The 27,595-nt window shown below is 41.8% G+C and overlaps 1 protein-coding gene across 1 annotated transcript; it reads right to left on the bottom strand.

Annotated features, from left to right (window-relative positions):
* Positions 1 to 431: 431 nt before the first annotated feature.
* Positions 432 to 27,532, bottom strand: LOC119727353 (protein DDI1 homolog 1-like). Its single transcript, XM_038199217.1, has 7 exons — positions 27,092 to 27,532; positions 8,735 to 8,915; positions 2,595 to 2,759; positions 2,072 to 2,154; positions 1,506 to 1,654; positions 1,323 to 1,378; positions 432 to 794 (listed from the first exon to the last, which is right to left on the bottom strand). Exons 2-7 carry the CDS (start codon positions 8,855 to 8,857, stop codon positions 666 to 668), a joined length of 705 nt encoding a protein of 234 aa, XP_038055145.1. The 5' UTR covers positions 8,858 to 8,915; positions 27,092 to 27,532; the 3' UTR covers positions 432 to 665.
* Between the last annotated feature and the right edge of the window lie 63 nt (positions 27,533 to 27,595).

Raw genomic sequence — 27,595 nt, forward strand, 5'->3', positions numbered from 1 at the left:
GTTTGCAACGCCAACAACTGTGAATTAAACAGGCTAAAGACAATCTTAACAGAGTCTTCTAGGCTGATTCCGAAGAAAGCGTATTTCGTTTAACCCTAAAAGGGCCGGCTATTTTGACCATCTCTCAGTGACCATCGAGTCACGAAAAATTATGAAACTCGGTACATGCATAGAACAACTGTTTATAAAGATACCCAAGAAATGTCATGTCTATAGGTCAAAGGTTTTTGGAATTATGGCTAATTAATTATTCATATGCACGAATGGTAATTCTGCTCTGCGTACACTACGCATATGGGGAAATTTAGTTTTCACGGCGCGTAGCGCCGGAAAATTTTTAGTTTTTGGTATCGAAAGATGCGCAAGGCTCGAGGCTAAAAAGTCAGAACAGCTCGGGTTGCGAAAACAAAAAAAATCAAGGCTATAGCGGAAGAAAATTGAGGGGGGGGGGCGGATTCAGATCCGCCCCAGCCCCTTTAGGATTAAGAGCTCTAGAAGAATACAGGTATACACAATCAAAATTTAAAAAGAAATCATTAATTAACAAGACCGTACTGCCTCAAATACATGTAGTAAGATTTATGTAACGTGTAGCAGTGCTATAGTAACATCGATGATATATTTTCCGTGGTCACTTGTTCGCTCTTATTTTGGTCACATTATTTTTACAAAGTTGAGGACTGTGAGCGAACGAGCCTAGTGTCACCGAAGACCTCCTCGTGGGTCAGTAGTTGCTTGGCGTCGCCCGACAGACCGTCTAGGTAGATCACACGGGAGGACACGTCTAAGATGCACTGGTGAAGGAAACAAAGGACAACATTGTTAAACAAATAATGAACATTTTACCGATGGAAGACAATATGCCGGCAAAATACAAAGCTGTGCTTGTGTCAAAAGTATGTTTTTGTCTCACAATTAAACGTTTTGGAAAAGGAACCAGCCAACCGATCCCGCAAGCTCGATGTTCGAGTGGCACGACGTCTGCTCTAGAAAAGCAGGGGGTCGTGGGTTCGAGTCCCACCCGAATGATTTTTTTTCTAACTTTCAAGTATCACACTGTGTACACAGTGTTTATACGTCGGTGAAGGGCAAAACCTACTATTGATTGGAAAAAGATGCGTGTAAAATATTACTCTTGTTTTGATCAAGATTTTTTAAACGAAAATAAAGTTGAATTTTCAAGTGCTGCCACAAAAACTCACCCCTCACACAAAATGGCGGTTTGTATTGAAAAAATAGTATTAAAAAGAATCAAAAAAGACGTTTTAGCCAACCGCAACAGAGAAAAAGAAATAACTTAAAGACGTTTGTATTGACTGTACCTTATGTCGATGTAAGACATCCATTCCGATTGTTGTTAAAAGCACATTGGAATCATCTACGAACGTAAAAGACATATACAGTATATAAGACATATTCGAATGGAGAAGTGCATTTATTTGGGAGTTGGTAATTTACAGGCAACACTTTAAATCAGTTAATTTTGTAAATCTTTATCAATTTACCAGGCACGACTGTCAGATTGCATTCAAAGGGCGCCCTCCCAAGTCGGAGCTGGGTTACGATCCTGAAATCGTCCGTCCGTATCTCCGGGCATTTGTGCGTGGCTCCGTTGCTATGGTTATTGATCTCTTTCCCGCCCACGGCTATCAACCTGTTGAAACAGATTGCTCTAGATGTTTAATAAAAATGCCAATTTTAGGGTTGAGGTTAAAAAGCGGGGCAAAATGGGACAAACATATTATTCCTGATTAAGAAAGTGGGTTGTGAACGAGGGTGTAGCTATGACGTCATCGCTCGGTCTACATAAACCAGTCTTGACAATCACATGTTGTTCAGCGTCTGGGAAAAATTCTGCTCAGAACAAATTTCAGGGTGCTTTTTGTTCGAGTAGGCCTAACCCTACTCCGATATAAAACAAAACATAGAATTTTTTTTTAGCCAAACTATAAGTGTTCCCAAGTTAGAATAGCACTAAAAATATTGTCTCTAATGAAGCCAAGATGTTTTTAATAAACACACGAATCTGGATGGAACGAGGCGTGCACAAAATCAGTTTAGTTTAAATTACCCATACGCCTGTGCGATACCACGTGGTATGATGGACTCCACCCTTCCTGTGTCTATCATGGCAACTGCTTCATCGCCATTGAGCTGTCAATTAAAAGAAAATTGTAACATGAAACTTCCACCGGCATTTTATAAGTTAAATTACCAAGATTTATCACTGGAGGCCTACATGTACGTACAGAAAATTATCAATTACGCACAAGTATATGTATGATGCCAAAAGCAAAACAAAAGCAGTGCAGAGCTGCTGTAAGGACGTAATGTTCAGATTTACTTAAGAAGGTTCGTTATACTCGAAATCTAAAATTTGTGAAGTCGTCTCAAATCACACAATATGTTATTTCAATCACGTGACGTGCCTCACGCCTGCGCATTATGGTGAATGACTCAACCTCGTTACCAATAAGTTTCGTTTCTTCGTCTCCACTGGGCGGAGCATACTGCTCGACATCATGGGAACGAGGTCGGTAAGTGACTACTCTTTGCTGAAGGAGACATTATTTTCTTTCGTCCAACCCACCCACCTTGCAGTGGACGTACAGCAGGCTTGCCGTCGATTGGCCCGTCTGGTCCCGTCCTGCGAATTTCTTTTGATGGTCAATGTCTGTCGCCGACTTCCGCCTCGTCTGCGGCTGCGCAGGAATGTCAAGTCTCTTCACCAGCTTCTGTTTCAAAATGGCTGCCGGTTGCTATGGGTAGGGATGAAACAAATAAATATGTATTCCACGTTTGAGGGCGATAGTCATGTCGAAATACTGCATCTGTGGCACAGGGGAACTTTTTGTACTAGTGTAAAAGAACTTAATACAATATATAGATATATACATCACATTTTATCGCATGAGATAACATCTTAGGCCTAAGTTTCCTGCAAATCATTGTTTTAATATTATAGGGAGACCAAGTGCGCCCTCAGTTGTTGTTCGTCCAAAGTTTGGCAAGGTGATTTGCATAGTGTGACCTTTGTGCTTCCCGCGCAAAGGCAACTTGTAACAAGTTTTCTCCTGTGGGCTTCGAACAGAGAAGACCAACATATATTTTGTCTAGAAAATTATCTTGTTTTTGTATATAGGGAGCATGGCTCCTGCCATGCTCCTGAGATATATCACTGTGGTAGGTTAATTTCATAGATGATTCCCTGTGAGTATTGCTCTGTTTTATCATCATTTTGTGAGGGAAATTGTGTATTTTCGGGATGAGAGTTGAGACATGATTCGTTGCATTTTAGGTTTGTACTGTGATGTGTAGCGTATATACCTATACAGACATGTGTTGAACTTGGACACACACTTTGTATTTATTTTGACATTTTATTGTGCACACAGGCTTGAATGCTTGAAGTGTTGTGATGTAAGAATAAATGTATTGTAGTTAGGAAATTATAGTCGTCACATCATCATAACTGTATATTTTGTTTGAACACTCGTCCGCTTTAGTTAGAGGACCGTTCCTCCTTCCTTCCCCCTTTATTGACGTGGGAGCTGGTTCACTTCAATATGAACGATTTGTACACACAAACATTAATTATTTGTGCACTGACTGCCATTTCCTAAATTTCCAAAGTGCACGGATTGAACACAACCAACAGCCTGCATCAATTATTGACAAAGAAACGGAACAAGTTAAAGTCGGAATATTATGAAGTTGTGTCGAAACCTGCGCAAGCAATCAACCACTCAAAGCCCATGCACAAGATAAAAAAAAGCAACTTGGCGGTTTATTGATAAAAACACACGAAGTAGCTTCTGCGTTCTGCCCAGCTCGCTTAGGTTCGAAATAGAACTGCATCCACTCGGTGGGAGAAATTGCCACTCGTGCGTGGAGTCAAGGACCGCGATCTCCCCGTCACTATCTCATGAGGAAGACAGCAACTTCCGCTACCGAGCCATTAGTTATCGTGTTACGTCTTCCGGAGAGTACCTAACACTTTCCGCCGCGATGTCTGGCCAACCTTTTTGCCGGGGCCTCTTCCCGCACTTCGACGAGAACACTTGACGGGCCCCGGTGGAGATGGACGGGGGAAGTAGAGGGGAGAATTAACTGTAACATTACAATCCCACAACTGCCCGCTATCCACCGTAATATGATTGTATGTACATGTCGTGGCTGCACATATCGCGTACGTTTTACATGCCAACTGGTCTGCTGGGGATAGTAGGCCTATGTAGTTAGGGAAGAACGTCAAATTAGGTCGAATGCGGAAAATTAGGTAAGAACCTGCTGTCACTGATGGAACTCCATGGAATAGGCCTATATCCATACACTGCACGGGGTTGCAGGTTTAACATACAAATCTCAAAGGCCATTTTTACCTGTTGACTATGCTCCCTTAGGCCTGCAGTACCAAATTGGTATTTCACATTGTGAAATGACAACAAGCCTGACTCTACAAACTCATTACCCATCCCATCCCAAAGGCAATAAACTGTCACATTGCAGAACCAGGTTTGCCACTTTTAAAGTTTGCATTGGTCAGGGATGTTGCAGTTCAATGCTTACATATGCAATGTCGTATCGGATTCCAGGCTTCTTAGGCTTTGTGCCATTAGGTATGCAATCGGACATGGGTTTGCTGTCTCATGTTATATTCTTCAAAGTTACAGCCAGTAGGCCCACAATATACTCTCGGTTTCATAATCCCACTCCATTTTGTGCATATTAAGGGCGGTGCTACACTTTGTAGCATGCTGGCTATATTTAGCCTAGCCATGCACCGACACAACAATGGCCCTTAGGCTGTTTGGGATGTAGTAGGCCTATATCTCAAATGATTGGAAACAATTGTCAGTCAAGGTTTACTACCAGTTCTATAGTGTCAGTGTGATTGATGGCTGTCCTTCCCGGCTCAAAACCGTTTACTTGTACCCCAAGGATCGAGTTGCTAATATGAACAGATGGTTCCTTGTTACTGGGGCTGGTGCTTGGCTAGGAAATTCTGCGTCAATGGTTCAACCTATTTGTATTTTCCTATTTTTTGATGAGGAACATGTGAAATATCATTTTTTTTTACCCGGAAATTTCGGAGCAATGAAACATTACGCAGAACTTGCGTACTGCCCAAAAAAAAAGACTGTCTAGCTCTGCAGGGAGGGAAGAGCTTATGTACGTCCTGCTATACCTCCAACTATTTCGGTTTATTATATTGTAGTCTGGTTCCCTGGCCTGACGATATCCTGACGCCTCTGCTAATTAAGTTTTGCACGTGGGTAATGCCATACACCAATTACTCGCGCATTTGAACAACATTTTGACACAAATCCCTCATCAGAGATAAAGTTTACCCAAAAAAAGGAGAAAGGAGAAGTTAAGCCCCGTAAAGGTGGTCAGAGAGCGCAAAAAATGCTAATCGTTTATTCAACGGAAGTCTTTTCACGCGTCTAATACACACAATCCGCTCCATTCACAAGTACCCCCTCACCGGCAAAGAAAGTACAGTTGGGGGTGACTGACCGACGCCATCTTGCCTGACTGCAATTTTGCCGCGACGCGCGGCCACCACTGGCACTGCGCGTACATACTGGTACAACTGAATCCCCTGGTGTACGTGCGTCACACACAAGGAACGGTGCGCGTCAACCAGCGAAATGTCCCGCCCGTGGGACGTCGTTGCTAGGTAATACTTGGGCACCCTCTTTCGTTGGCGCACGGAGCCCATGGGCCAGGTTTATCACAGGTGAAAGTAAGTTAATCAGTCCAGCAGTCAGCGTATTTCTTAACCAATCACATCACCCACTCTAACATGAATATTTAGCACTCTGTGTGGATGAAAGACAGTAGGTTCTCGTGGTGTTTCCCTTCTTTTAAAGTTATTCCAACCAACAAAACTATTTGATGAAAATGGACATGGGTTCGGACCACAGATCTTGCGATCCATAGTTCATTCCACTATCCACTAGGCCACTGTTGCAGCTCGACGATAGCCGTTCTTTGAAATGCTTTGAACATACATGCTTGAGTGGTAGCAATGGTGTGACGTCATTGTTCTTTTCTTTTGAATAAACATCGAACTAAATGAATAATCATGATCCATTGACGATGTGCGTTGCAGATAAAAATACCGCCGGCAGTCGGTCTGTCAGATACAAATATAGGCTGGACCTCAGTGACCGGCAAAAAAAACCTGCTTCCCATGATTCACTGCGAAAAAAGTCTTTGTGATAACCTGGAGCTCTTGGTGGCGCCCTCTATGATATTTCATACACATCACTGGTCTCCAAGTGAAACAATCTGGATATAAAGCGCGTCATTAGACATTCCCAGCTGTACAAACAAGTGCAGCTACGCACTGGTTCCCGATCCCTCCATTCGTAAGTGGGGAGGGGACCAGCCTCGACCACTCCCGTTGTCCAAAGTCATTACAATAGTGTCGTCTAAAAGTATACGGTAAATTGTTTTCTAAACCGTGACAATTTTATATACAGTAAAAAATACATTTTGTTGCCGTTTTTTAATTTATATTTAAACATAAAATAATATTTTGTTGAGTAAAACGTGTATACATGTCGATTAAAGTAGATATCTTAAGTCCATAGTTCTTGTAGTGGTTACATGGCGGGCGAAGACGTCACTTCTTTCAGCCAATGGGCTCTTCTCATCAAATCGTCTTGTATTCCGCGTCTCCTCGATGCCACAATCCTGCGAATTAAGAGCCGTCCCTGATCGCAGCTAGCATGCACACGACAAGCCAAAATTTGCAGCACAGTACACAAGAAAAATAACAATTTCCTGTTGACTGTTAATTACGTGCCCTCTAATATTCCCACAGCGCAGTCGACAATACTGTTTTGCAGACGGGGCCCATGGAAACACGCACGTAGGCACGGACGTATTATGGATGATTAGAAATGTAACAGGATATATAATGTTATTAAGGGAAACCCCCCAAAAAAGGTAATTCCCGTCAAAATCGTCACTTGAGAGTCTCTTTTAGAAAGGATAACAGAAGCTTTACAGATTTCATCTGTTAATTCGTTTTCCAATCTCGATCTCAACTAAAGCCACTCAGGTATTTATTTTAGAAGTGTAAAAGTCACACGAAGTTTGTGCACGATGGATATGCTTCTTTGCATAATTTATTCCTCATGCATATCAATTCCTGTTTCAGTAACCAAACGAAGGTTGCGCACGGTGGACAGGCTTAGGTGCATATTTAGTCCTCGTGCATATTTATTCCTGTTTCAGTTACCAAAAGAAGATTGTACACAGTGGCATGGGCGTCGCGAGGGGGGGGGGGCAAGGGGGGGCACTTGCCCCCCCCCCCCCCCTGGAAAGGCCAAAAAAAAAAAAAAAAAAAAAGAAAGAAAAAGAAAAGAAAAAAAAGAAAAGAAAAAGAGGCGCGAAGACAAAGTGGTGTAAATTTAATGAGTTGGGGGGGGGGGCAAATTGTCCCTGCCCCCCTCTAAAACTGATAAATCGAGAATGTGTTGAGAAATACAAGCATTTTTTGGCAAAAAAATTGTTTGCCCCCCTCTAGAAAAAATCCTGGCGACGCCCATGCACAGTGGATATGCTTATTTGCATATTTAATTCTCATGCATATTAGTTCCTGTTTCAGTAACCAAAAGAAGATTGTACACGGTGGATATGCTTATTTGCATATTTAATTCTCATGCATATTAGTTCCTGTTTCAGTAACCAAAAGAAGATTGTACACGGTGGATATGCTTATTTGCATATTTATTCGTCATGGATATTAATTGTTTCAGTGACCAAAAGAATATTGTATACAGTGTATAATTATGCTTATTCCTCATGCATATTAATTCCTTTTTCAGTAACCAAAAGAATATTGTATACAGTGTATATTCTTGTTTGCATATTTTTCCTCATGCATATCTATTCCTGTTTCAGACAGAAATAATAAACAACGCTGATAGCATCGTCGAGTTAGTACGGAATTCCAAATTCATTCATTAAAGGCAGTATCAGATTCAGCTCATATCTAATTACACTGCCTATGCATAGTCATTATGCAAATTAAGTCTGAAAAATGGCAGCCATTTTGAAATCCAAGATGGCCACCGATATAGACCTTTCTATTGTTTGTGAACGTTGAGCGCCATTTTGTATGGGCTGCTGCAAGCGCATAAATTGAAGCCGTGGTTGGCAACATAGGCCTATGCTTCCAACAAGATCCTCATAACATCTTCATTACATAAAAACAGGCATGTTTAGCAAATATTTTGTAGCGTTTGTTGGAAATGTTGTATTTTCAACATTCACGTAGTATTTTTGTTAACATTAGTAAATATTCAAGGCTGCATTTTTGAAGTGTTGGACCTTCCGTAGTTTGGCAACCCGATGTTGCCAATGTGTCAACCCGTGGTTGGCAATGTGCTAACCCCGTACGCGTCGGCGATAGAAAGGTATATAACCAACATCCCCATTACTATTACGTTCAATACCTTCATCGACGATATCACCAAAACTACTTCAATCATTACCATAATCATCAGCAACACTGTCACCACTATAATCCCCTCTAACATCACAACCTCATTACCATCATCACCATCATCAGTCATCATCCATACTAACATCACCAACATTACCATATGCACTTATATCATCACTGCCGACACAACCATCATTGAACACCAGCATCATCATAATTTCACACTGTTTTTTTTTTCTGAAACCATTCACAGAGATAGAATCGCCTCACCGCTTCTTTGCTGGTGCCTAGTCTCATCTCCAGCGGTAACAGATCCGTGGAGCTCTTGGTGGTCAGCCGCGGCGGGATAACCCTGGGCCCCTTCAGGATGGGTCTTTTGATCTCCGCCGCCATCTTGGAATTCTCAGCCTCCGAGAATGTTACTTTCCTCTCACAGGTTCACATAATAATACTGGTAGAGAGAGAGAGAGAAATTCGTTTATTCACAGTGACTGCTCATGAGAATGATGGGGTTGGATCATGCACGGCTGGCCAAGCGTAATTCCGATAATAATAAGTACAGATGGCTTGAGTTGAAACGCAGTGGGGTGGCTTACCCTATGAGGCAGACAGCTTAATTATTTATCATCTATTCGAGTATACAGAAGTACCATTGAACAGACACGCACAAAACTCAGTTTCATCAAGTGTCTGATACAGATAAAATCTTGCTTGAAAAGTGAAGCGTATAATCTTCTGAGCTGCATACTCCTATAAGCACCGGTCAATGCAGATCACGTGACACTATGCGTTTGCTCACACATGCCTGTCTGCGCCTGCGCAGTTATTTTGTGCGCCAGAGATGCGCACACACGTAACATGCGACATTTATAAATCAGTTGGGTTTTTTTTCCATTATATTTTCTCCGGATGAACAGTGCACACAAATGGCTTTGGTCATTACCAGACACGACGACAGTATTTATTAATAGTGCCAGGCTAAAGCTAGATAAACTATGATTTAGTACACTGAATGAAAAAGGTGGGGGGGGGGGGGGAGGGGGGAATATGAGGCTTAATACGGTGGCGGGCATATTGGAGTATACGTCAAAGTAATGACCATAATGCTACGTATAGTGGTCGTAATTGACACCTTTAGCTGGTTCCTGTGAAGTCTTCAAAGTTGTAATACGAACTCTCCAGAAATAGTCGAAGCTCCAAAACTGAATCTTTATTGTGGATGGAAATAGCCGCGTTGAAGGTCTCAAGTGCACGTATCTTTTTTTTTGGGGGGGGTGATGTTTTTGAGGGTATTATCATTGCCCCTTTAACCCTAAAGGGGCCGGGTTATTTTGACCATCTCTCAGCCGGGGGGGGGGGGGGGGCGGATTCCGCCCCCCCCCCCTAAGATCTCGGCCATCGAGTGACGAAAATTTTTGAAACTCAGCACATGCATAGAGCAACTCTTCCTAAACATGCCCAAGAAATTTCATGACTATAGGTCAAAGGGTTTTGGAATTATGGCTAATTAATTATTCATATGTATGAATGGCAATTCTGCTCGGTGTACACGACGTATATGCGAAAATTCAGTTTTCACGGCGCGTAGCGCCGGAAAATTTTTCGCTACGTGCCAACCCGTAGTCCGATTTTTATGTTTTTGGTATCAAAAGATGCGCAAAGCTCGAGGCTAAAAAGTCATAACAGCTCGGGTCGCGAAAAAAAATTTTTTAGAAGCTATCGCGGAAAATGTTGAGGGGGGGCGGATTCCGCCCCCCCCGGCCCCTTTAGGGTTAACGCCCCTCCCCCTACAACGCCGATCTGAAAAAAAATGCTCTAAATATCAATCACACTGTTTAATATCTATCGATGAAATAGTTATATCGAGCAAAATCCCTTGCACTAAAGCATTGGGTGTGTATAATTATCATACCACTGCTCCAACCTAGTCCCCAGTGCTTACTTTATTTCCAGCCTCGTTTCCAATAGTAAGCCCTGGATAGGAAACTTTCTTCCTGTATCCTGATTCGATACCGCAATTGGGTAGTAATGAATTGATATCGTGTACTTGATGTTGTTATTTCCAACGTGTACATGCATTACGTGTTTTCACGTTCATTGTAATTATTATACGTCCACACCTTCTCAAAAATAATCCTTTCCTTTCCAATTTGCTCATATTTATATGAAATATGATGCTGCATATTGGCTGGATAAGATTATAACATTTTAACTTTGACTCCGAACAAATCGTGTTTTCGTAACTCACGCCGCGACGAATTGATTCTGTTATTACCCCCGCCACTAGCCCAGGTTGGACGAAGTCTTTATACGACTAACGTCCAGGGCAAGAATTCTCTACATGAAACCACCCACCATTTTTACCAGAGTTTTGGTATGTTTTACCTCGTTATAGAAGCTTATTTCACGCCTACATACTCTATGTGTCCTTATCTGTTGGGCTGATGGGTTCAGGAATTCCATATGCGATGCTGACTGACGTTAATCAGGAAAATAAAGTCTAAAGCAGCGTTAAACTTGTACGTGTTTGTAGTCTCTTTTCATCAGTTTATTCCAGAGTCGTACGTCATGTACAATGTACGTGCGTACGAAAGCGCGTACGCACGCTAGCGCCCTCATTTGTTTAGTTTTGGTTGGAACCGTGACGTCACTCCAGTCAACCGATGTCGCGAAAACGCTCAACCAATGACCAAAGCCGAAACGTGTTTCTGGTAACTGGCGCGAAAACACGCTCGGTCATTGGATTAGCGACCGCGCCTTCAAGTAAGTGCGCGTGCGTATGAGGGTGGTTACTAAGCAAATCGCGCGTGCGCACTGCATATTCATGCTGCATAGTCTGGCCCCTGGACCAGACGTGATATGAGCGTCGAGAATAATTGTCCGGTCTAGGGAACCAGACTAAACGCTGCACAGACGTTACATCATGTACGACTAGAATAGACTCGGCGGTGAGAAACTGATGAAAAGAGTCTACAAACACGTACAAGTTTAACGTTGCTTTCGAGTTTATTTTCCAGATTAAGGTCGGTCAGCATCGCATATGGAATTCCTGAACCCATCAGCCCAACAGATAAGGACACATAGAATACTACGACGTAAAAATTAGCTTCTCCAACAAGGTAAAAATATTGAAATTATTGGTCAGAAATGTTTTCGTTCGGTTTTGAGCACTTTTTACCCAGGACTTTCTCCGTAACGTAGGGAGGAAAGGGAGTCCACCAGGGCTACCCCCGCCACATACAAAAACAAACGCTGATGAAAAGCACAGGCAGGCACCAGACTATTCCTCATTTGCATACGTGTTCAAAAAAAAATTGCACATGCAAATGATCCAATACCAGGGTGAGAGATCGGGTACAGTGGTGGGCGCGAACTGCTCGACACCCTGGAGACGAGGTTGACCACTGCCCATTCCATATCAAGTGAGATCTCGTAGACCTCTGGATTCATTTTCGAGAAGAAATTGTGCAATGCATTTTGTACAACAAATAAAAAATAATCACATATCGCGGTCATCAATACCTATCACAAATATAGGCCTACAGAACATTTGGATATACATCGTATTCGCTGCTTGTTTACGCATGGTTGCAAACATTGTCTGGAAGAGTAATGTTTCTAAGCTTCTAACGGAAAATACTTCACATAGAATGTGCATTGTATAGAAGTCATAAGAGAGCGGCAGTTTGATTGGATAACATTATTAATGGCGTTCTGCTAAAGTAAAGACGTTTCCGTCTTAATGGAAAAACCGCGTCCGACAGATATAAATACCCTCTAACGGCAATGCATCATCTTCCATAGATCCGATGCTTAGTGGGGAAGTCCTAATGCATCTCAGAATGAAAAGCCAAAAAGGGGAAGATAAAAAGCACTTTGTGATTTGGCTCTCAGTTATTTAGGAGCCGCAAGATAAATGGGGGATGTTTGGGGAAATGCATTAGGCAGTGTCTCGTAAAATGCGCTCCCTTCATTGTAAAAAATGCTTACGATTTCTGTTTTAACAACCCCCATATAGTTCTGGAGACTGCGCTGGGATGATAAACTCGAAATTGAAGAGATGGAGGCAAACGACGCCACGAAGCAAAATACGCAACTGTGTAAAGTAAACATTTGTAATCAAATTGAGAGTTTCATACAAACAAACGTGGCGTTCCATATTAAGTTTTGTTCTGACGAGATCACAAGGAAAATTTATGTGCGCCACGCGTAGTGCATTCTGACATGTATGAAACAATTGTATTATGGACTGCGGGAATATCATTATCTAGTCATAGCTAGATTTCCGAGTCTGTTAAAAGCAAATGTCGAAATGTCTATACAGAAAAACTCTACTGTATTGTGTGAATTTTTATCAAGTATATTTGAACAGCTCGAAACATGCAGACGGATAAAAAGGATTCGGGTTTTTGACGACTGTATTGCAATTGTTGGTGACTTGCTAATACTCCGGATGTTCTTGCACGACTCGCACTTTAAATTATTTCTGGCAAAATTGTCGTAATGTGAAATTTGGCAACACGCCAAGTATTTTCTTTCATTAGTCGATGTATACACAGGCTGGATTCTGGATGAGAAATGAAATTCAAAAAAGCTGTGTTGTTTCATCATGAAAGGATTGTATGAGTCGTTTCATCACATCGAAAGCGGAATGCTGAGCGGATAAACACGCAGACGGACAAAAAGAAGCCGGTCGCTAAAATTATGGGAATAAAAGCTGTAGGCCTATACGAAAGTAATACGCATAGGCCTAATGAACAATTCAAGAATTGATTCTGAGTTGCATGCACATAGGGAACTAGAGGAAGCGAAACGTTAACATTTCTCATGCAAGACTGTCTCGGTTTTGTATTTCTTGCGTCGGGCCCCATACCCATTCAGCAGTCTAGACAACGTAATTGGTAAACTCAAGGAAAGCCTATATGTACGGGACAGTAGATATTTGCGTTAATGGAGGAGCTAACTTATATTACACTTATGGCAAGGAGACTTGTGTCATATTCTGACTCCATAAGATATCTCCCTTGACTATTGCGCCTGTCTGAGCCTGCAGAGTGATGTCAACACATTTGAAAAGTTTTTAGTTTACTAAGGAAAAAAATAGGATTTGTGTAAATGTAAGAGTGGGCATATTTGCAAATGTGGAACTTGTAGTTCATTTTCATTATTTTAAGTATTTTTATTGCCAGCCGTCTTGTTCATATTTTTGTTCCGATGTATTTTGATTGCACCTCAACAGTGCATATTGCAGAGCTGAAAATTATTCACAATCTTATTGAGGGCTTTCAAGTCACCGTTTCTCTTGTAATAATTATATCCAGATTCATTTTATTATCTACAGTAGCAACTAATGATTAAATACATCTATGCACAATTATAGAATCATCGGTCAAGCACAGCTACACTATCATTCATGTCTCTACAATATTATGTTCCCACTATCAAAATGAAACCATTAGGTCGACCATAATACCGCTTAACCATAAAACTAAACGATGAATATCATCAAAACACTGTGATATAATGAGAACGACCAAGGTCAAATACAACACTGTCATCACTCATTGTAATCTCAGACTCACAGTCAATATCGCAATATGATACTCCACGGTTACAATTTCACGAGTGCAGCGCACTGTCTGATTCAGCACATAGCCGCAAGGCTAAACACAGTCGCAGCAAACAAATCATTCTCCAAATTGCTTGGAAGGAGGCGGCGACGCCTCCTTGTCGTTACTCGCCAAATCGCTACTCCGTCATTAATATAAAAAGCAGTATAAAAGGAGACCTCAGCACCTCATCATATACCTTGGTAAAAGACGTTACCACAAGAAGAATTATGAGTGTTTATTGACATGGTACCCGATGACGGTAGGCCTATCTAATAGTGGGGCCGATCATGAGGGGGAATATTTGGGGGAATTGTGCCTTTAATGATACAAGCATATCATTTGGAACACAGTCAGAGTATGTCCCAAAGAGATATTTGCCATATTGGGCAATCGCAGATTTGTCCATTAAAAAAAATATTGCTTGTTATTCTCGACATTTGTCTGAAAGGATACAATCATGGCATTTGAAACACAGTCAGAGTAAGCCTTAAGAAAGATATTTGGTTTAAAGCCATCGCAGATTTGTCCATTGAAAATATATATGGCTGCATATTGCTTGTTATTCTCCACATTTTTTTAAAGGATAAATCATACAAGAAGTCATAAATGTGGGTTTTCTTGTTTTGTTTTTCTTTTTGCAGATTCAATACTTGTTTTCAAATAAAGGGGCGATGGCCCTGTAGCCAAATATAGTTCTCATAACATACTCTGACTGTTTGCAAAATACCATGCTTGAATCATCACATTTCATGCACCTATCTTCCGAATACTAAAATACATTATTGCTCACTTGGCTTATATAATGTCACGCCTCTGAAAGGAAAAATGGTCACATTTCTGTAAAGAGTGTTTTCATTCTATTTTTTTGCAATGAAGTAAAGGTTAAGCTATAAGAAGGAAATATGCGTTGAATTGTAAGAAAATTATAACAATAAAAAATGAAACATATAGGACTCAAATTCTAGTATAATCATTGGTCCATAATGTGCCTGAAGACTTGTGAATAAATTAAAAGGGGTGATTTTTTTTTCACAAGGTGTAAAATGACGTTTGTTTTGAATTTACTGCAGGAAGTTATTCCGCTGACGTGACGTAGCTTTCCAACAAAAGCAGTTATAAATACCATTTGGTAACAAGTCAACATACGACATTAATGAGTCGTCCGTATTTGAATCTCATGCGTTATTTATCCCGAAATCAACCGCTGTACCAAAATTATGTAGCCGACATTTTGTTTTGGTGCAGACAGAGTCCCCCGACGGACAAATCGATTTCAAATTCCAGTTCGGTTGATTGCTCAGTGGATACAGAGCCAGACAGCGAAATCAATTGGATTGAGAAAAAAAGGATTGGTAAACATAAAAGAGGTCTTGCCGAATGATATATGGTCGAGTGTATAAACGGTTTTACGACCACGCGTTGTATAGCGCGTGCTTGCAGCGCCATTATGGTTGCTTTATTTCGTGCGAAGATGCTCAAACACGGGGGGGGGGGGGCAGGACAAGGCAAGCCTGAAAGCTGGTCCCAGTGCTCCAAATTGCAAGAATGGCTATTCACTGGAAGTCTTCTCCGTACATGAAGTCCACTGAATGGGCCCACCTATTTGGCCCATACGATAGTACATGCCATACGACAGTACTGCTCGGGTGTCTTCAATCGTCTACAACTCAGTCTAAGCCCAAGTGGCAGTCAGTCAGTCAGTCAGTCGGGGAGTCAGTCGGGGAGTCGGTCAGTAAGTCAATCAGTCAGTTGAATAGCTACAACAAGGACACTAGGCTGGTACCCTGGGACTAGCAAATAACTCGTCTACAGCTGTAAACGTTGGCTCACACGTGCTGCATCAACTCTCTCAGTAATCGGCACTGTGATGGCTTGCATTTTGTATTTTAAAAAAGAAAGTTGAAAGCATCATCGAGAAAAGCAAAGACAAATCCTATATTTTCAACCTCGTTCCCAATAGTAAGCCCTGAGCCTGGGAACTAAGTTTATCCTGATATGATTCTATAAAGCACAATTAGCAGGTAATGGATTTATATTGTGTACTTGGTGTTGTTATTTCCAACGTGCATTACGTGTTTTCTCGTTCATTGTACACTGTGATTATAACGTCCTCACCTACTCAAAATAATAATGATAATAATAAAGAATGTTCGTAAAGCGCCGGTATTCGCCCTTGTCTTGAATTCCTTTCTTATTTGCTCATATGAAATGTGACACTGCATATTGGCTACATAATATTGTAATTGCATTTAACTTTGAAAACAAAATCGTGTTTCCGTAACTCATGCCGCGACGAATTGACTGTGTTTACCCCAGACACCACGTACAGAAACAAACGCTGATGTAATGCACATGCAGGCACCAGACTATTCCTCATTTGCATACGTCTTCACCAGTTTTGCATACGCAAACGATCCAATACCAGGGTAAGAGAGCAACTGGTATTGGTGGGAGCGTACTGCTTGGCACCCTGTGAACGAGGTTGGGATGAATCCTGATCAATTTAACACTTAATTAAGGAAGTTTAAAGTGAACATCCATGTTTCCGCGATATTGAGATAAAAATTCTCACTGAAAAGACAAAATACTGTATATTTCTTCGATGCCGTACAAAATAAGATTTCTATTTTATTCAGAAATGTCTTGTTTTGCTGATTAATCCTCTTGGAAAGACGTACTGCCGAGATGTGTAAAGATGGTTTCTGAGATAGAGGATCTTCGAAAGCCTGAACACTGAGGTTATTAAGAGGTCTTCTAAGATAACATTTGGGAAAAAAAGACGTCTTTCCGAGATTTAACTTCGGAGAAAGACTTCTTAAATCTTAAATCATGTCAGTATTCATTTATACTATTCCATCTTCCCGTGATAATTTATCACGGAATCTCAGAACCGCGGATTGTCACTTTAAGCTTCCGTACTTAATTCCATCAAAAGAGGGGAAATAAATTGAGGTCTTCTAAGGTCCGGCATATCATGATCTTGATATATTCTTCGGTCAATTTCCGTAAAATTTAAAAGGACAGTTGAGTCGGCTGGCTAGTACTCGATGGATCATCGTGTCACAACTGTTCACAGAATTTGAAGTTTCTTGTCCGGCGACACAGAATTGTCTTAAGTGAAGCAAAGCATTAGCAAGAAGTGAGAGGACAATAAGTGAGACACACGAGCAACTGAAGTACAATCATGATGCATGCAGGCCTATTCTGAGTTTGGACTCTGTGGAAATGCAGGCTCCTTCACAAGCCCTTTGATGGTCACGTACCCGTAAGTGCGAGTCCATTCAATCAGAAGTCTGGATTTTATACAAGATTGTAAATTGTATTTGAAATCGGCCGTACGTGCCTGAAACAGAATATACTGCTGAAAGTACAAACCCTCTGTCGTAGTTTGTGTGGTTGAACGAAGAATACTATACCAGAATAAACATGCATAAATCCGCATCAGTTGTTAACCTGAGAAAACAGAATGCAGTCTACTTTATGGGAGAAGCAAAAGTGAGTGTGGGGCATAACCAAGAGAGAAAATCATGTATGCTGTATACGTTCGTATTACGACGCGATAAGGTCCCGGCACAATTCCTGCCCGGGTCCACATGTTGATCGGGCTTTCAGTCCAAAGATAATAATGGCTGTTCGGCAACCTAACAGCTTTTGTTTTCGTTAAAGTTTGAAGAGATGTCATGATGACGTCATCACATGACATGTTATGACGTCATATTGAATGTGCACATTTTGAAGGCCTATATCTACAAAACTACGGGTCAGATTGGGTTGAAACTTGGTCTGTACCTAAACTAGGATGCGTTATAGATAAAAATTGAAGTGATGTCATAGCGTTATCATATGTCATGAGACCTCATATTATGATGAAACGTCACTGGGATTTGTTATAGTAAAACAAATTATGACGTTATGGTGACGCCATTGTATGTCACCTTTATTTCAAATTAAAAGTGCTTTTAATGCCTTCAGTAGTATCAGTCTATAACATGGCAATAAACATGCAAAAACAAAATGCCAAACACAGCCATGTGTTTGTCTGCAAACATTACTCTTCAGTAGAATCCCAAATTAGCACTGAAATCGAGGCTAATGCCAAGCCATTGTACGAATTGAGGACATTTTCTCTTTTTTATCCTCTCAACAAAAGACAGGCCCTCAGCTTCTGTGCTAATTTGAAATTCCCCTTTTCGTTGTAAGGTTTTCGTTGTCAGGTTTTCGTTGTCAGGTGTGACGCTTTTGATCTTCTATAGGCCTACCCAGCACGATGTGTGACAGAGTGGTTGGTATCCACCATACCCTATACACATCCTAGACCACTGCTACCTAGCCCCCCCCCCCCCATCTCTTCCCCAGATATCACACAAGAATTCCTGAGATACAATGACCAACACAAAAGAGAGCGGTGGGAGTCCCTCCGTCACATTATCTTGCTACATAATTGTGTCATCTTCGGTGCTTTCTCCTCACTTTTGGTTCCAAACCTTTGGTTTCAATACAAGAAATAATTAACATTACTAAGAAGAGGCAAGTATCAAGTCAACAATGGCAACGTGTGCGAATTCTATACACATTGGAGCAGGTTCGAGCGAGGAATGCGGTTACAGTTCGATAAACTTCACTCAAACTTAGGATCATTCTAGTCGACTTTTTGGAATCGGAGCTTGGTTCCATCGCTGGTCAGCAATATCCGTGCCATCACGAAGCACTGCAGTGAGCCAGGACGTTTGACTATCTAGAGACGTTCGCGCGTTGCTATCAGTGCGCAGGCGTAGGGTACATCACGAATCACTAGTCGAGTAGTAATCTTCGCCTGAACTTGCTCAATAATATACCTGCCAATGTTGGTGCACAAGGGCCGTGCTCTTTATAGTTTGACCGCACGCTTTCCTTGTCACATGCTCATTAGGCTTGTATTATTCCCGATTCACCTCCAGGGTAATTGCACTCCACTAGCAATGCAGGCTACATCCTCCGACTGGACACGTCTGTAATCATCTCCAAGGTGACAAGGGGATAGGGTTGCCATGGTTACCTGATAGCTGTTTCCAAAACGCGCGGTAATCAGCGCAGTGTGTGAGGCGCGAAGATAATAGTCATTTTGCGGGCTAATACAGAAGTGAGGTGAATGGGGAGTTTGGCGCAGTGTCCCAGCAAAACCGACAAGTCAGACTTTCTTGCTTTTTTTTTTTAGTCAGCAGTACGATTTATATAAGGACCATCAAAAAAGCCACATAACCAGACAAGCTAACAACTAATTCTGTATATTTTTTTCACGTGCAAAACGTTCATTTAAAAAAGTGGATTTCAAATGAATTCGCGTTGTCTGTCGATATGAAACGCTATATAATTATTCCACACTGGAATTTGTTGATGTAATTTTAATCTACAATACTTCAACTTTTTGGTCCTCCAAGACTTTCTCGTTGGGATGGTGGAAAGCAATAATATTGCCTAAATTATTATTATCTAGAGTGGACTGAAAATGAAATGAGAAGGTGCAAGGCTCAATCCCGGGATTCTCTTAGCAGAAAACAGAGATTCATATCGCTTCAAGATAATCGGGGTTTTTCTGTCGCATTTCGTGATTTCTCCGCCTTCAGTTTTCTCCCTGATTCAAATCTGTGCGCAGAAATTCGCCAGAAGTAATTCGACCAGCCTCGGGTCTCGTCAGCAGCTAGAACATCGCCAAACGCACCTGCGGCTTTTGGCTATTAAGCACGGACAAATCTCTCCAAAGTGGGGACTGTTGTTTGGTTTTCCCCTCCACCCGTATTTACCGAAACGACACAAAATGTATTTGCCTGTCAGGGTGCCTCGGCTGTTCTCAAGTGGGAACATCTTTGCACTCTGCTGCAACTGAGTCAACCCGAAGGTAAGCGGGCGTGAAAGGCTTTTCAATCTATTTGAGGGGGAGGTATCAGAGTACAGCATGCAAATACGTACGGGCCACGCGTGCGTTTTTGTCAGTTTGACGGCGCGGGGGAGACTGGACGGGAACTGCTGAACTTTTACCATGAAAAACGAAATGCATCCTGAAGGCAGGTCGACAGCCCGCATATAAAGAGGCCATGGATGTCAAATACACACACACACGTAGCCACATACTCTTAAGGGTTGCAATCGATCACAGATGCCCGAGGAATTGAATTTGCACCGCAGTTCACCGAGCGGGTGATGCGGAGAGAATTGTTTTCTTAAGACGATGTGAAGAAGGTGGAATGATGGATGAGTTCCTGAGACAGTTCAGGCGAATCCGAGCACGTGATCACTGCATCGTTCACGAGGCCCCCTTCAATGGAGGTACCACTGTGCACGTTACACGCAAAGCAACTGCCCCGTGGTGGTTTATCTGGGCAATAGCTGGCACGATGCTTTCGCCATTGAAGGGGGCTTTCGTGATCATAGCGTGCAATCCGCTAGCTGCTATGGCCCATGCTGAACGAGCATCCTCATCAAAGCTCGGTCCATTCTTAAAAGTCCCGGGTCAGAATACACCCGGAATTCGGGTCCTGTTTGATATGATAGGGTCGAAATGACACCTGTCCGTGTCAATTATAACACTTCTCATGTTCTGGGCCATATTGACACAAGGAAACCTTGGCAAAAGACAGTGTCATTTTGAACCGGAAATCTAATTAAGGATGTCATTTGGACCCTGATAAGTTTCAGGTCAAATCTGACCTGGAATCTTTGTACATGTATATGCAAGTACATAGACAAGTCTTTAATATACATTCATAAATACCTGAGACAGTTTACCCATTCCTATTGGTCGAGAGTCCGTCTCGTGTGTGGTTTTAAACCGCCAGTAAAACACCGCTGCGTTCGGCGCCACATCGCGCAGTACGCGCCGGCGCGTGTGCCAATTTCCAGAAAAGGAGATGTGTACACACGCGAGGCACATGCCATCGATAATAATGTGTTTCACAGAACCTGAATTGAAATTGTGGAACAGAATCATTGGAAATGTTTTTTTTTTTTTTACTTGTTTTGACTTTTTGACCGAAAGGTATTTTCATGAATGGAAATAAATAATATGTGCTTGGCCGGTATTCATCAAGTACGTTTAAAACCGGCTACGGGCCTGGACGCGGATATTGACCCTCGCCTTGGGCTCTGGCTTTTATCCACGTAAAGACAGCCAGCCGGTTTTAAACGTACTTGTTTAAAACCGGCTAAGCACATATTTTTTCCCTTATTCAAATCATCGCTAAAATTCTTGGATAGTCCTTTGCATTTAAAAGGGAAATTACCTGAAATAAGCCTATATCAGTAAACTTGTTGTTGGGGCTGTTCCATCAAAAAAAGTCAAACAACTCGAAAACAAAATCCTCCAGCATATAAATTCTGCTGCTGGATTCAAAACTATAAGAACATGGCTACTTTTTGGAAATTGTATTCGGCACAATAATTGCAAGATAAAATAAGTCCCGATTTTAGTATTAGGCCCAATCACGAAGGAATAAAGTGACCATTCGTGATACTTTTTCTTGTATTTGTGGAAAATTGAGATTATTATCCCCTGACATGATTAGGAAAGTATTTCTAATAATGGGCATCGTGTTTTTTCTGATAAATCTTGGAAAGATGTATTTCTTTATTGTATTTCGGGCTACAGTGCCCTAGGCACTGTAGCCCGAAAGCCTGACGAAACATGTAGAGAGGAGACGATGAGAAGAAGTTACAGTTTTAGAGGTGGGAGGAAAAGCCCAGAAGAATATTCTGGGAAAAACCCACGGAATCAGGTAGGGACTGAATACCCAATCAAGTTATTGGCCCAAGCGGGATTCGAACTCAGGTCACAGCGGTGGAAGGCGGGGAAAGTACCGCTACGCCAACCCGACTCCCTAAGGTAATTTACATAATGTTCTGAAGCTTTTCAAAGAGAGTCTACTTTTGTCAGTGTTCCATTATACACAAGACAATTTCAGCTGTCAAACAGGATATACATGTGATGCGAAAAAATATTTTTTACAATTATTATTATTATTATTTTTGTTAATCCGTATGATGATTTAACTTATCTCACAAAGGTAGAAACATTAAGCAAACTTTAACCTTCCATTCTAAAAGGTACTTTTTCCTTGGCCTAATCAGCACATCACGTTTTACGAAGAAAACCCTGATATTTCAATGTAGTTCTTGGTGCTAAATCAAACAAAGTAAAAATACAATGCAAATGGCAACATTGTGACCCTATGAATTGATTTGCCTGCCCCACCCCATACGTTTCCCCCGACCCTTCCCCCGGAGTCCAACTTAAACTAAACGACGAGCCACGCGCCGCTGAGACAGTTTCAACTCATTTCACCGCTGTCACCTAATTCAGCTCTTATTTTTCTTACGCACAATTTACCCTCCGTCCGTATAAATCACTGCATGCCCCGGCGCCAAAATTATAAAACCGAGACGGCGCACGAGAACCCCTCGTTGAGGTGTTACAAACGACGGTGTCACAAAAAGAATACGAGGCTGTAATTGTACGGAACCACACCTCCGATGGGACCGACCATACATCCGGCGGAGGTGAAGGAACACACCCATGGGACCGAGCCTGTCAAACCCCGACCAAATCATACGCCATCGAATCTTGATTTCCGGTTGTGCTATTGACTTAAGCTAGCCCGGAGCCACACGTGCAGTTACGGGTCAAACGGTATTCTATGTTTGCATCCAGGGGTACATTTTCATGCAGCTGCTAAGCAGAAAGTAGTGCTTGATTGTTCACGTTGTATGGGGCCTGACATGTTTTCGGGCTCAAAATTACACCGTGTCTGACTCACTTCCCGGGTCATTTTACCTGGAAAAATGTCATTTTCATCCGGAAAAGTGTCAAGGCCAAAATGACATTTCTCCGGATCAAAATGACACTTCTTTTACTCATTTTCCGGGTCATTTTGACACGGAAAAGTGTCACTTTGACTCGGAAATTGTGTCATTTTGACACAGAAATGTGTCATTTTGAAACGGAAATGTGTCACTTTGAAACGGAAATGTGTCATTTTGACACGGAAATGTGTCAGCCCCATAGAACCCGGGTTCTAGGTCAAATCTGACCCGGGACTTTTTTTTTAATATTTCAGCTGAGAACCAGTCATATGCAAATACAATCCCATGTGGTTTTGGCTGGTAACCTGTTTTGACTGAGCAAAGAATTCCTGTGCTTAACAAAGTTCTATGCTTATGAACTCATGGACTTGGAGGTGTCATCCAACGCGCGTGCGTCGGCCTTCAAAGGAATCGTTTTGGACATTTGAAGAAATATTTTTAACAAAAAAAGTCTGATATTCTTGCATTCATACAGTTTACAAAACACGACAAACATAAAAACCGTCAATTTTCTCCAAATCTCATGTTTGAGTTAGGCTGTTTTGCCATCCAGGGGCCAAGTATTCAACGACTGTTGCTTTATACGTACATACCACATCAAGAAGTCAGCTTCTGTAATTGTTTCGGAATAATTAATTTCAAAGTGCACGAACTGTGCACTTTTTTTCCATAGAGCTTTGGTGGATCAATATTTACGTGATCAATACTTGTTGCATATCCATTCCAAGTGATAAATGATTGTTCCCTTCATATTATATGGCAAAATGTGAACTCGCCAAGCGCCTGTTTCCGCCGGTTAACACAATCTGGACAGCTTTTGACCCCATAGTCCAATATACGGGTATGAGTACTTTGCCATGCGTACGAGTGTGAGTACGAGTACTTTGCCATGAGTATGAGAATGAGAACGAACACAAGGGGTTTTTTTTCTCCACGAGCACGAGTACGAGTACCAAAAAAAATGTACTGGTGAACGACTACTAGTACGAGGATACGAGTAGACCTATTTTCCACAAGCAGGAGCAAATTTCAATGTGTTCACGTGTTTTCATGGGCTTTTTGTTGTCAAACCAAGCATGAAGAAGCCTCCCGAACAATCTATCAGCTTAGTTAAATAACTGGCTCTTTTCCTACATGTAATTCTTACTTCTTCTTTTATATTTCTTGCGGGAGCACATTTGCAAGAGTACGAGTACAAAGTGGCGAGTACTTTGCCATGAGAATGAGTACAGGTAACATTTTTTTCTTGCGAGTACGAGTACGAGTATGACTAAATTTTCATGAGTACGAGCTGGTACGAGTACGAGTACCGAAAAAATATACTCAATTTTACGAGTACGTGTACGAGTCTCCAACACTGGGAGAAGTCGTATTGAAGTGATCTCTATTTTGCAAAATCACCTTTCTCAAATTGAAGGTTATATTATCACAGAAATGGGGTTGTTGTCAGTCTATAGTAAAGCTTTCTTGAAAGCCCTTAGAACGTTGCTCGTCCCAGAGGGCCAACGTACCTGTCACACTGATTGATTGATTGACTGACTGACTGACGGACTGACTCCCCGACTCCTCGACTAACTGACTCACCGACTGATACACTGACACATTAAATGACTCACTGTCACTTGTGAGCCAGGCAGTCCTATCGTATAGGATTACTCCATCAAGCCAATGAGCGGTCTCAACCCGGCCCCTTGTGTAGATCAAACGCATGGAAAGACTCCCAGTGAATAACCATTCTGATTTAATTAAATGGAATTTGTTGGGCTCAGGGACCAGATTTACTGGGCCTGCCTGGTCTTCTTTCATTTAACGGAGTTTTTATGGACTAGACCACATCTGTCTTGGTTTTTACCATAGTTTATACAACCTCGCATGGCCGGCCCACGGATCACACGGACCGCCGAAGGCAGACGAGCTCGTCTCGACTCGTTAAACCTTGATGGGTTCTTGATTATTTTCCAAGGAAGGATAGTCCGTGAAAGAAGAAGATTCGGCTCGGAGTGTGAACCGTGCTTTTTGTTTCATTATTCACTCATCTGGGATGCCACACGTCAATATCACTTGTGCTACTTTCCATTTGTGTTTATATACCACGGTCCTGCAGTCTACATACCTGTCTCTAGATACCAACGAGGTTGATTCAAAGTAAACACAATTTCTCTTTAACTGCCATTCCACTTGATTTCCCATATTATCCTTTATAATATATACTGTTTGTTGTTTCACGGTGTACCACATGCAGTCTTGATATACTTGTGGTTAACCTAGATCAACCAGGTTGTGTAATGGGCGCCATGCAGGGTTGGGAATTCACAATTTGGGGAAGTGATATTTTTAAAGCCAGAATCAGCGTGTGGGAATATTTGTTCGCCTTAAGATACACTAAGATTTATAAATTAAAAAAAATCACAGTGCATCTACTTGTCCACAAAGATATATCCTGCCAATTTATTACAATGTTATGCTCGTATATAATAATTGTTTGGGGCCTATAAGGTCAAAACAAGTCCCCTTGGGACGACTGCGAGGGCCTTGACAAGGAAAACCACATATCTGACGCTAACACATCGACTGTGACGACAACGACGGTGGCAACCACAAATCTGACCAAACGACTTCGACAACGGCTTTCATTATGACAACCTCAAAACTTACACAAACATAGCGACTGCCACAACGACTACGAATACGACAATGCCAACCCTACGTGCCAACCATTATGCAGATCCAAACAACAACATGTGAAATGAGAGGACGTATGTGTGCCATATAGAGCTATATTTATAGCTCTTTGGTGCATGCATATTCGTTGTAATGGCACGATGTATATTGATTGAAGTTGATTAGATTCTTTGAACTCGTGCAGCAATAACAGAAGTCTCATCATATTATCATGGATTCCCAGACGACCCATTACCATGTACACGTGGACCAAACCGCGTTATTTCTGGTAATCACTCTGCCGTTTCACTCAGTCTGGCTGCTGGCTGGATAATTGGATTGCATCTCCACATCTCATTTTTCAGAATATGTAATAGCATAAAAAGACCCGAAGCCCTCAGGATTTGAAGTGTTGAAACAGAGTATGGATCATTTGTTTTCACCATTAGGGTTATACTTACAATGTGTGCAGCATCACCGATCTACGAAAACACAGCTCCAGGCCCTCGTGGGAATTTTGTATGGTTAAAAACCAACGTCCGATTTTGAAATGAAAATAACGCAGGCGGCAATAGCATTGTGCAGAGCAAATTTCATTTCTGTCCAGCAAAAACTGTGGTGGGGGCCGGGGAATTACGACGACAATAGAAGGGACAGGCTGGACCCAAGTTAAGCTTCAGAAAAGTCACCGGTACTTTTCCCTCTAATTTTTAGTAAATAACTCAGGTTGCATTCCGAGTAAAAGGTCTTTGGTATTAAATTTCCAAACAATGTTTTCCCAATTGAAATGACACACTGTACTCTGAATTTTATTGTTGGGTGTTACTCTTAAATCGACGTTACCTCCGCCAAGAAGGTTACATTTTCATTGGATTTTGTTGGTTGGTTGGTTGGTTGGTTGGTTGGTTGGTTGGTTGGTTTGTCTGTTTAACAAGATAACTCAAAAACGTATGGACGGATTTGCATGATATTTGTTTTAGGTGTGGTCCTTGGTACCAATCGTTTAGATTTTGGAAGTGATCCGGATCCGGATCTGGATCCAGGATTTTTCTGAAGGATTCTTCACCATTTATGCGAGTACTTCTTTTGGGTGTCCTGACAATATGGCAGGACTTGAATTGTTTAGCCTTGGCGGAGGTTTGCGCTCTCTGAGTGCTTTCTAGTTTTATAGTGACTTTATACAATCAGGACTGTCTGGGATTCGAACCCACGACCCCTTAGTAAAACTCGATGCGTCTTACTCACTGTGTACCGCGTTTGCCTGGACAGAGCGGGGATAGACCTCGTGCGTTTAGGCGGAGTCAGAGGGCAACGGTTTATCACGTGGATAGGCATGAGTAAACATTTTTGTGCATTCATGAATATTGAAATAACGAATTAAGAACGCCTTTGAGACACCTGCAATGTCTTTCAATTAACTACAGTGCCGATTTTAAATGAGCAGCAATTTAGCCTCTTTTTTTGCTCAAGAGCACACCGTAATGATTAGTAAATCAACAACCTGTGAAAAGTAAACGCTTACCTTTATCAACCGATGAAAGGTGGAATAAATCAGAATATTAGCGTTGGGCTGGCTAATCACTTATGCGTCAGACTCTGCCGGGGTAAAAATACTCCTGGAACTGAGAGACTACAGTATTCGCTGGCTAAGCACCGAACAAGCCAGATGATGCCTCGTTTTCAACCACAGTAGACGCTTTTCTGTAGACAGTCTGCACGAACATCTAGAGTTGATGGTATCAATTTCACTGCGCAACCTCTTTTGAGGTCCGTGTGTCAGATTATGCGAAGTGCTTGATTCCAATCTGTGCAACAGTGTCAGAGGTAAATACAAGGTATATAGTACAGTGGAGAACCGTACGACAATTAAATTGTTATGTTTACAAATCCGGTGTGCATATTTATTGAAGTCATGCAATTCTCGGCAAAGTCTTCAGCGGATGGGCGACGCCTGCCTCACTCGTACGCGGGCCGTTTCGTAATGTGTGGAAGGATAACGGAAGGTATCGTCCGTGCGACGTCACCG

Source organism: Patiria miniata, unplaced genomic scaffold (genome assembly GCF_015706575.1).
Source record: "Patiria miniata isolate m_02_andy unplaced genomic scaffold, ASM1570657v1 HiC_scaffold_1, whole genome shotgun sequence".
Classification (NCBI taxonomy): domain Eukaryota; kingdom Metazoa; phylum Echinodermata; class Asteroidea; order Valvatida; family Asterinidae; genus Patiria; species Patiria miniata.

Coding starts and splice junctions, on each gene's coding strand:
- LOC119727353 (XM_038199217.1), bottom strand. CDS start 8,857: ATGGCGGCGGAGATCAAAAGACCCATCCTGAAGGGGCCCAGGGTTATC. Junction 2,155..2,594: donor TGCTGTACGTCCACTGCAAG/GTGGGTGGGTTG, acceptor TTTAATTGACAG/CTCAATGGCGATGAAGCAGT. Junction 1,655..2,071: donor GGTATCGCACAGGCGTATGG/GTAATTTAAACT, acceptor CTGTTTCAACAG/GTTGATAGCCGTGGGCGGGA.